Raw genomic sequence first — 11,341 nt, 5'->3', positions numbered from 1 at the left:
GGAAGAAAGAGACTTGGGGGTCATCATTGACCACAAGATGAACATGAACCTGCAACGCAATGCTGCGGCTAATAAAGCGACCAAAATGCTGGCTTGCATCCATAGATGCTTCTCAAGCAAATCCCAGGAGGTCCTTCTCTCCCTGTACTCAGCCTTGGTGAGGCTGCAGCTGGAGTACTGTGTCCAGTTTTGGGCTCCACAATTCAAAAAGGATGTAGAGAAGCTTGGGAGAGTCCAGAGAAGAGCTACGCACATGATCAGAGGCCAGGAAAACAGACCTTACAACGACAGGCTGAGAGCCATGGGGCTCTTTAGCCTGGAAAAGCGCAGGCTCAGGGGTGATCTGATGGCCACCTATAAGTTTATCAGGGGTGACCACCAGGATCTGGGGGAACGTTTGTTCACCAGAGCGCCCCAAGGGATGACGAGGTCGAACGGTCATAAACTACTACAAGACCGTTTCAGGCTGGACATAAGGAAGAATTTCTTTACTGTCCGAGCCCCCAAGGTCTGGAACAGCCTGCCATCGGAGGTGGTTCAAGCACCTACATTGAACACCTTCAAGAGCAAATTGGATGCTTATCTTGCTGGGATCCTGTGACCTCAGCTGACTTCCTGCCCTTTGGGCGGGGGGCTGGACTCGATGATCTTCCAAGGTCCCTTCCAGCCCCAATGTCTATGAAAACTATGAAATCTTAAATTAAGATTAAGTTCATTAATCTTTAGTTTCTTACTTAACTAAAGGTTAAGATAACAAGATCCTCTATGGGTAGAACTATGATTTTGAATAGTAAAGAGTCTGCAGGGCTGTGAAATAGGAGGAGAGAAATCAGAAGAAGCTAGCAGAAAGCAAAAATGCCTGAAGAAAAGTTAGCTTGATTTGTGGAACTATCAAGACCATTAAAAAGGAGAGGCAATTGTTAATACCTGTGAAGTGAAGAAGTGTGGACCACTGGGCGTCTTTACATGAGTTTGTGGGGTGGGGGACCAGGAGGAGGGAGGAGGACAGCGGCAGCACTTTAATTAGAGCAGCTCTTGGAGTCACTCTGATTAAAGCTCCTGCAGCATCTTGTGTATTCCGTGTCCCGTCAAAATGTCGGTGGGGGCACTTTAACTAAAGCTTATCCAACAAACTTCAGTTAAAGCACCCTGCCACCATTTTTAAGCATGGGGATGCTGAATACACATGATGCTAACTAGGAATTCATTGAGTCTGCTCCAACATGTGCTAACTAACATGCATTGGGGCAGGCATCAGGCATGTGTGTAGGTGCCCATTAAGTCAACTGACTTCTTCAGCTGCCAAATAGTAATGCCACAACTGCTGCATCATGGAGCAGAAGTCAAAGCAGGGTGTTCGTATTGGAAAATTAGTTTCCCCGCTTAAAAAATGCACCCCAATTTTAAAGAAAAGTTGCATATCATATGTGAGAAAATATGGTATATATTGAAGATTAAGTCCCTTGTTCTGCAAACTTTTATAAAGCTATGTACTCTTATGAACAGACTTATTAACTTCAATGAGACTTCATATATTTGTTTGCATAAGGGGCTACAATTTATTTTAAAGCTTTCTTAGTGACATATTCTTTGTTACTTGAAAGCAAATTTGATTCAGTGTTAACATTTAATAGGTTTTTTCAGATTTGCAATATATTAATGAAGCTACAAATCTTACCATACAGAGTAAGGCAACATTTTCTACCAGGCCCATATTTACATATCTAAGGATAAGCATTTCAAAAGTCCCCTTAATTTCAAAACCTCCGGTCAAAGCATTTCAATTTTTGACTTAGGGAAGTTCAAAAATATGGAAGGAGTTCATTACATAGGATAGCACAATAGCAATCTTTTTCTTTCAGTTTTGTTTAGCGTTCATACAATTTTGTTTAGAGTTCAGAGAGGGTACGGGACCTTAACCTATTCAGCCTTCGCAAGAGAAGGCCGAGGGGGGGACCTGTTGGCCATCTGTAAACTCACTAGGGGGGACCAGCAGGGTTTGGGAGAGACATTGTTCCCCTGAGCATCCCCCGGGGTAACAAGGAATAATGGCCACAAGTTGTTAGAGAGTAGGTTTAGGCTAGACATCTGAAGGCACTACTTCACAGTCAGGGTGGCTGGAAGGATCTGGAACCAACTTCCAAGGGAAGTGGTGATGGCTCCTACCCTGGGGGTCATTAGGAGGAGGCTTGACGTCTACCTGACTGGAGTCATTTGAGCCCGGTTTTCTCTCCTGCCCAGGGCAGGGGGTTGGACTAGAAGATCTACAGGTCCCTTCCGACCCTATTTCTATGAATCTATGAATTCACACAGTAAGGATGTTAATGAGACCCTGGACTTGTCTTTTTACAATACAGCTAACCAAATAATTCTAGAACTTCTTAGTTCAAAATCTGAAATTATACTGGAAATAAGGAGACTGATTAAAGATACACAGGGAGAATTTGCATTATAGGTTTCAGATTGTAAAATGCAAAGAAAAAGAAGTAGGAACATTTACATAGAAATCTATTTTAAATTCTAAACCTTGTTGCATTACTTTTTAAAAAAATGTGTTTTTATCCACCTTTCATTTGGATCCTGTCAGCTTCCAAGTAAGAGCAGAATTAGTTGACTGTTACTTTCTATCTCCCTCTCCCTCTCTCTCTCTCAAGATAAGGAATGTACTAATTCACCTAGCAACCAGGTATTTACTCAAAAGAACCAGTGCCTGAGTTGTTTTTATTTTTACCTCTTTTCCCGGTGTAAGACAGAGGATGAAAGAGTCATCATTCTATTCACTGTGTCTATCCATGTGGCAGCTCCCACAGGAATTTGTCAGACTACAAGTTACCCAGGAGGAGTTCCTCTGTATGAAAGCACTGTTACTTCTCAATACAAGTAAGTAGCAACTTAATTTTTATAACATTTTTGTTCTGCATCTCCAATCGCAAACAACAATGATAAGTTTCAGCATTTCACACAGTGTTACTTAGCATGAAAATTATGGGCTGTCTGACCCCAAAACTGAAAGCTCTCTTTCAGCAAAAATGTCTCAGCATTCCATTAAAATATTTTGGTTAAGTAACAACCAGAAATTCTTTGTTTGTTGCACAAAAACTTAGTGAGAGATGCTGAATAAATTTGACGAACTGTCACACTGAGTTGTGCATTTGAAAAATGCAGTTGTCCATCGTTTCATCCAACCAGCTTTTATGACTTTAATTTACATTCACAAATAAAACCCGATACAAAACTACAAAAATATAGTTAAATGATAACTATGACATTATTTTAATTAACTGTTATTCTTCCTGATGAAAGGGCCAAGAACTTATATCATAAGGTCAATGAATATTTTGCTCAGTAGGACAATGACATTAATATTAGTGGTTATTCAATGTATTCATGGAAAAAGAGGGTCCAAGTTAACCCAGGTTCATGTCCAGAACTGAATTTAGCCTACATTTCTAGTCTGGTTCTATCCACAGAGCATCCTTCCAATTATAACCTGCTGCTCAGTGGTCTTACACTTTTCAGATAAAGTAGAATTTTGTTCTCCAGAAGGTCAGTTAACTGGAGAGTCCCGTTAGCTTCCCCCTCACTGCTCATGCAGTGTGGCTAGCTCTCTGAGTTTGCCTAGTGGCAAACTTTCTGGTGCTGCTTAAACCATGTTAGATTCCCAGAAAAATTGATTTTTCCCAGAAAAACTGGAACGGTGGTGATTTTTCCAACCAATCAACATTCTACTGTATTTAGAACTTTGATCACCATTCTAGAAGAATTTCCTTTTTAAGCACCTGTTTAATGAGGCCCTTCAATAACTAATCAAACATTAAGCAGTAATTAGCCACACTTTGCAGTACTAAATTCCCTGGTTCAGACCTGGAAACAATTTAGCTGCTAATACTTCAGCTAATACTTAGCTGCTAAGGCTTTAGGAAAAATAAGAGAAATCAAAAACTATACTTTTTAAATAGCATTGGATTGATGTAGTTGTGATGATCCAGGAAAAATGTGAGGAGCAAGTATTTTTGTGGCTAGTATCTTGAACTAACCTTTCTCATACACTTTAAGTATCATTCATAAACCAGACAACATTCTCAGTTAGTGTTGCCAGAAATATTTATGTGCTTGAAAAGAAGGATAGCCTGTGTTTCTCCAATGGTATTTGCCTTATTTTCAAAGCTTATTTTTTTCTGTTGCAAAGAGAACACTTGATGCCATTCACAGTTAACACCATTAAGGTCAAAACATCAAAGATTATTATTTTGATTACCTATTTTTTGCTGTTTTCTTACATTTTTAAAAGACAATACTTTGATTTAGATCAATAATATTTCAGTAGGATACAGTATCAAAACATTGGAAAATTACAATTTAGACCCCTACCCTAAATTGAAATTATTCTCTTCAGATTTGCCATTCTTTTTTCACCATCCAAGGATCCTCCACAATATGTCATGGGGGCAACAGCATAGTACAGCAAGGACTGCCCATCACACAGTGCAGTGGTGGGGGGCCCATGTGGCATGATGTAGTGTGCAGTGTGTGGAGGTGTTGGCCCAGTGAGATGCCATAACAGCACAGTGCAGCGTGCAGTCTGCGTGCTGTGTGGCACTCATAAATTGGACATCCCTAGCTTAATAGTTCGAGGATCCACCTGATGTGGAGAGACTGAAATTCAAATAACTCTTCTAGCCTGCATCTTCCATTAGAGTGACCTAACAACTGGCCTGTCAGGTATTATCTTGTGGGTCTCTCACATACGTTGAAGCTATTACACTTTGCATAACGAATTAAATATTCATTAAAGCTGGGACTGGAAATGGTCCCACATCTCAGCACCAGGAAATAAATGGTACCAAGAATTTAAGCACCTGAAGTCATAAAGAGAAATTCAGATTAATTCTGTTCCAGTGACCACAGGATCCTTTAATATCTAAATGTTTGTATAAAAAGATCCTTAAACACCTAGACTTATGTTTCTGAACATGCTCACAAGCACCACAGTCGGATATGTTAGGCACTGTCATATGCTCCTTTATGATCTAGGTTAGGGCTGGGGAAGTCCTTATATTTCACATAAATCACCAAAGAGGTCTGATCCATTCTGCTCATGCACTTACATCAAATTCAGCATGAAGTTCAGACATCTTCACTCATTGATCATTAACTACCTTTTTTCGTAGTAGTCCTGAGGTTTCAACACTCACAGGGCACATCTACATGAGACGCTTTACTGCACAGCAGACTAATTCACTGTGCAGTAAAGTGTACCATCTATACATGCATGGCAATTAGGGCATAGTAGATTAATATACTACACTACTGGATAGTCCCATCAGATACAAGGAGTATCTTACAGTAAATTACTGTGCTTAAATGCACATGTAGAGAGTGGCTGCAGGATTAGTTTACTCCAGCTCAAATTGAGCTAGAGTATTTTCAGTCCTATTAATTCCACGTGTAGATGTGCCCACTCAGGAGAAGTAAAGGACCTAAGTTTTAGGTCCCTCCCTTAGTATGAGGGAATTTAAACTCAACATCTCTCATTTCCCAGAACAATTCTCTAAACACCAAGCTATGAGTTAGTCTGGATAGAGCCCTTTCACTTCTGCTGAAGCTTAGGCCTCTTGACTGCACAGTAGCTAAAGTCACAAAGCCAGAAGGAGAACACATGAGAGGCAACAAATTCTGTAGTTTTTTGATGGGGACAGTCCTATTGGAAAGGGAGTTGTGTATTTCAGTCCCTGCTCCCAGCACAATTTATGAATTTTACTTTAGACAGTCATTGGCTAAAAATGGGGGAAAAAATGTTATTCTATTGTTGTCTCCACAATAGAAAACAACATGCAACAGTTTTACTTTATTTTTAGTTCCTTTGGAAGGTCTAAGAAGTCAAAGCCAATTTGATGAGATGAGAGCAAGTTACATTAGAGAACTGGTCAAAGCAGTTGGATTGCGCCAGAAAGGAGTAGTGGCCAACTCGCAGCGTTTTTATCAGCTTACGAAACTCATGGACTCCATGCATGATGTAAGTTTGCTGGGGAGTGGGAATTATGCCAGGAACAAATAGCATTGCTTAAACTCAGTGTAAATAGTGTCGATAAGAATATTGAGGTATCCAGTTAAAGTTTATTTTTATTTATTCCTTATTTTAGGGCAAAACCATTTTTTCAATCAAATTAGGTGTTCATAACTTTATGTATAGGGGATTCAATGCAATGTGAAGAATACATTTTAAAATGTCACTTCGCTTTCAATATTTCTAGTAATATTAGGTCAGAGATCTTATGTATGTATGTGTTGGTACAACATTGAAAAAATAAAAATATTATTAAGGTTGCAAAGTCAAATATATGAAAATTATTAAATGCCAAATAAAAGTACAACCTTAATGTGGCCCATTTGCATGAATACATTATAGTCACATAATGTAGTGATGTACTCTTTTTTTTCCTGCAGGAGAACCATCTAACTTCTGGTAACTTTTGAGTGTTAAGCTTTGCAGCCATAATATTTTGAAGTAATTACATGTGTGGACTTTCCAAGTTTTTTAAATGGAAAACTGAAAAAAAAATTTAGAAATTCAATCATGTGGCATCATATTGTAATGGGTTGGGTTAAGCTGCATTAAAGCAAGCAGTCTTCTTGCACCCCAAACAAAGGTACATGCAAAGTACATGTGAGCAGGGAGGTTTAGCTGACTGTAGTTTTGTGTTGTTTTCTATAAGAGGCAAGAAAAGAAGAGATGCTAAGAAGCTAACAAAGAAGCATCTAATGCAGCCTGGACAAGGGATAGGAGCATTTCTCTGAGATAAAGCCTGAAGAGAGAAATTCAGAGCACAAACTCTTAGATTGAGTGTTGGGTGAAAGGAGTCTGGAGTTGTGAGAAAAGATGCGGTCTCTTTCTTGTTGATTCCTTCGGTGTTCACAAATGCGGCACTTTATGGACATTCTTTGTAAGTAAACAGGGTTTCATGTGAGGCCTGGACAAAAACATGTTTACATTCCCGTAGTGGGGTGTTATACTAGAATGAAAAAAGAGTAGACAGGCAACATTAATTTGCACACAGAAGTAACTTCACCCCATCTGGTACAAAATTATCCTTGAAAGAGTAAGAGATAAAACTCCTTTGAAGGAACCCACATCAGTATGGATGCTGTCTGTCAGCATCCATTCCAGTGTAGCTGTTTGCTTATGACAGTGGTTCTCAACTGGGGTCCCACGAAACCCCCCTGGGGGTGCTGTGACCCAAGTGCTATGGTGGTAGTGGCATCTAGGTAAAACTGACCTATGTGTACTTCTGCATTAGGGCTCTCTGATCAGCCTAAAGCAGGCAGGATTTGGCTGGGGCTTCCCAGTCTGGCCCCCACCACACTCCTTCCAAAAACAGGGGAACATGGGATCGTTCCACCTGCATGCCTCTGTGCCTAGGAGAACCTTGCCTGGGGAGGGGTTAGACCAGGAAATGTTGCAGCATGAGACAGTTCTCTTGCCTGCTTTAGGCTCATCAAAGAGCCCTAATGCAAGAGGATTGTATGCACATGCCACAGCCCTTTCTTGGCTGGCTGTGCAGCAGGCACAGGGCAGTTTTATCTGGAGGCACTGAGGTAAGTTGAGGCAGCACCAACAGTGGTTCTCAGCTACAGGTAATGCCACATTAAAAAAAAAGTGGTGGAGGAGTGCTGTTACACTGAAAAATTGAGAACCACTGGTTTAAGGCTGCCAGACTGTGGGGATTTTTGCCTTCCTCTGTAGTAGGCAGGTAGGTTGAGCTGTCTTCCTTGGAACTCTCAAGTATATATTAACAACCTTTACAACAAAGATGTTGCTCACGGCGGTCTCCCTACATTACCTGTGGTAGGTTAGGGTGTTATGTTCTGTGGTTTTATCAAGGTTGACTATAGTGTTGCTAATAAGTTAGAGAATAGATTTGTATAAGATGGTTTGAATAGGGACAATCCTGCCTCATGCTGAACTACATGAGCTCTGAGGTTGTTTCCTACCCTACATTTATATGATTTTGTGATTTTAGTCAATCCTGTCACAGTGGGGAGGTGTTGTAAGAGCAGCCTACTGTATTCAGCTACCTAAAAATAGCTGCTTATCTGTCTCCTGACCCTGATCCTGTGGTCTGTATATTAATGTAAGCTCTACCGGTGCAAATGGGCCATCTTTCTAGGCTCTAAGAAATGCCTGTTTTCCTTTACAATTTCTTCTCCTAAAAGGAACAAGATCCCAATTTTTGGCTAATCAGAAGGGTTAACAATTTTGATAGCAGCCTGATCCTCTGTTTCAGATCTTGCGTCTTGAGCTAAAGGCTTCCACGTAAAGCAGGACTTCAGCAATGTGGTACCTAATCTTTATGTACTATTCTGCCTAATGGAATTCATAGTCCTGGGTTAGACTCCAAAAGCCAGCATGCCCAAAGCCACCTCACTTGGAAATGCCAAGGAGAATGTAGTTAGATTCCTATCTTCCCTTAGGCCTCTCAGTGTTCGGTGTTTAAGCCAGATCAGCCTTTCCTCACACAAAGAGAAATTGGCCTACACCATTGTACCCAATAAGACAGCAGTTAGTAAACTTACTTGGGAAGTAGAAACTTTGTTTGCATGATTTGGAGCAAGGAGTTGCAAGCTGCTCATCCCAAAGTCCACATAAGTGCCTAGCTAGCTATAGAGTTAATCTCTTACTTCCAAATATTTAATTCTTCAATAATGTATTGATATAATTAGCATCAGCTAATTAAAATAATGCACTGATTCAATTTTAATTACTCATGCAAAATAGAATAGCCCTGACAGGAGAGACTGAAACAGTCACTCTAGAATAGCTAACAGATTCTGTTGACTAAGGCAGTCCCTTGGAATAGGGGAGACTGACATTCCTTCTCTAAAGTGTCCTTTACTGCCCCTGTTGGAGACAGGACACTGGGTCTGATGGACCACTGGTCTGACCCAGTATAATACTTCTTATATTCATATGGACAAGACTGGGATACACACAAATGGCAGTATTCAAACTCCCTTGGTCTCTAGGGCCATATATGGACTACAGGGCTCCTCATAGGACAAATCTGAATCTAACTCTGGCCGTGGGGCCAGCAGCAATGGTGTATTAACTGTTGTGGCCTGAGCCACAGGGATTAACACCCATCATTCACTCCTCTGACACCAACATGTGTCCCCAAAGGCCTCCATACATCTGGCAGCATGCCCTCCCCCAGGTTCCTGGCTCTTCCAGGAGCTCTGGGGGCCAGAGGATATGGTTGCATGAGCTGAATCTGCCCCATGGGCCATATCTTTTACAGTCTTGTTTAAAAGGGAGAGGATATGAACAGGGCAAGTCTAAACTGATCCAGTCCCTGTGTATCTTCCCTGCCATTTACTATTGTTAGTTTAGGGAAGTTAGAGGATAAAACCTTTACTGCTCTGTTTAATAGATATTAGTAAACATATCCTCTATGAATTTGTCTAATCTCTTTTTCAACCTGGCTGTACTCTCTATCTCTACAACCACCTGTGGCAACAAGTTTCACATGTTAACTGTGTGTTGTATGACAATAGTTTCTTGCTTGTGCTTTAATTTTAGTGGGTGCCCCATAGTTCTTCTATGCTGGGACTTGGTGAATAACAGTTCCTTACTCACTTTGCCCACACTTCATGATTTTTATAGACCTCCTATTTTGTTTTAAATTCCATTCTTAATGATGCTTATCATTTTATTGGCTTTTCTGGTCATTGCTGTGCATTAAGCCCAAGTTTTTAGAGAAGTATCTAAGAGAAACTAAGTTTCTTTCCTGAGTCATAGGGTGTGTCCAGCTGAGAGTGCACATGCCTCTTGCCCCATCTCAAACCCCTTTGAGATGGGGCAAGAGACACATGTAGGAATGAAAAAATGTTCCCTGCACTGCAGACTTGCAGTGTGGGGAGAAAATTAGACCCCTTGATATCCAGGGGTGAGAAAAAAAAACACTCCACAGAAGAGTGGAGCAAGGCACGGTCCTAGACCATGCCCAGAGTCAGCAGGGAGTCAGTGCTCCAGAAGAGATGCTCTGGTTTTGGCCAGAGCGTCTCTTTGGTGCTCCTGCTGCCCCCGGCACTGTCCAAGGTAAGTGGGGGAATGGGGCTGGGAGGTGTTCATGGGTGTGGGTTGGTGTGAGTGGTGGCAGGGGAATGTGGTGGGGTTTGGGGAGTGGCAGGGGTGATGACCCCGGGGCTGTGGGGGGTGAGGACCTGGCTCAGACCAGTGCAGCTCGCTAGTCCGGCTTTGCACCAGAGTGAGTTACATGGCTCCGGGAGCCTCCCAGAGCTGTGAGACCCGCTCCAGTGCAAAGCCAGACTAGCAAGCCACACAGGGCTGGGCCAGATCCCACCACATGCCACCTCCCTGCAGGCACAGTGGGGCAGAGGCAGTACCTGGCGTGGCACCGAGGCAGATGGTGTGCCAGGTCCAGCCAGGTCCTGCCAGCCCTAGGGACCCTCTGCTGCCTGGCCAAGCCAGTCCCGTGGCAGCAGACCCAGCGTGTTGCACGGGGATTGTGTGCCAGGTCCTGCCAGCTCTGGGGCCCCTCTGCCACCCAACCGGGCCAGTCCCATGGCAGGAAGACCTGGCAAGGCACACAAGGACTACGTGTTGGGCCCAGCCAGGTCCTGCCAGCCCTGGGACTGCTCATGTTGCATCAGGTGGGCCACACAAGCAGCCCCAGTGCCAGCAGGACCCGCTGGGCCCAGCACATGGTCCCCAAGTGCTGATAGCTGGCAGCAGCAGGCTCAGAGCGCCCCACTCCCTCTGCTGGTGCAAAAGGTAAGTTATGGGCCCTGGGCAGGGAGGCTGTGACCCTCCAGGGTGCCTGGGACCCTGGGCGGGGGGTCTGGGGCCCTCCAGGGTGCCTGGGACCCTGGGCAGGGGAGCTAGGGCCCTGTGGGGGATAGGGACTGTGGCCCTCCAGGGGGGACCTGGAGTCCTGTGAGGGGGGACAACATTCCATGTGCTGTGAGGGGGGACTGCACCCTGTGGGGGCCAGAGGACCCACTCCTGAGCATCCCCCCACAAGGTCCCCCACACCCACAGTCCCCCCAGCAATTGCCCCAAATCCACCCACACACCAACCCACATCCCTCCACACATACCCACACCTCTTCCCACCCCCTTCCTGAAAACACCACATCCCCCCATCACACACCCATCATATGCAAAAAAAACCAAAATCACACATCAACACATATAAGTATTTAGAATTTATTTTATTGTGCTGACAGAGACACTGGTAGGCTTCCAAATTGCTTTAACATTGTAAATATACCAATAAAGCATTGCCCAACTGATCAGTCTCTCTTTGTCTCTCTCTCTCTC

The 11,341-nt window shown here is 43.2% G+C and overlaps 1 protein-coding gene across 1 annotated transcript in view; it reads left to right on the top strand.

The window, feature by feature from the left end:
• PGR (progesterone receptor) overlaps window positions 1–7,585 on the top strand; it is a 126,618-nt gene extending 119,033 nt beyond the window's left edge. Inside the window, exons 6-8 of the mRNA XM_019525229.1 lie at window positions 2,750–2,880; window positions 5,859–6,016; window positions 6,717–7,585. Coding sequence (XP_019380774.1) covers window positions 2,750–2,880; window positions 5,859–6,016; window positions 6,717–6,740 — 313 coding nt within the window. The 3' untranslated portion in view covers window positions 6,741–7,585. The remainder of the gene's footprint in view (window positions 1–2,749; window positions 2,881–5,858; window positions 6,017–6,716) is intronic.
• Window positions 7,586–11,341: the final 3,756 nt, after the last annotated feature.

This window comes from Gavialis gangeticus, unplaced genomic scaffold (genome assembly GCF_001723915.1).
Source record: "Gavialis gangeticus isolate Ggan-Ray unplaced genomic scaffold, GavGan_comp1, whole genome shotgun sequence".
Lineage (NCBI taxonomy): Eukaryota > Metazoa > Chordata > Crocodylia > Gavialidae > Gavialis > Gavialis gangeticus.
This window is presented reverse-complemented; position numbering and strand designations above follow the sequence as displayed.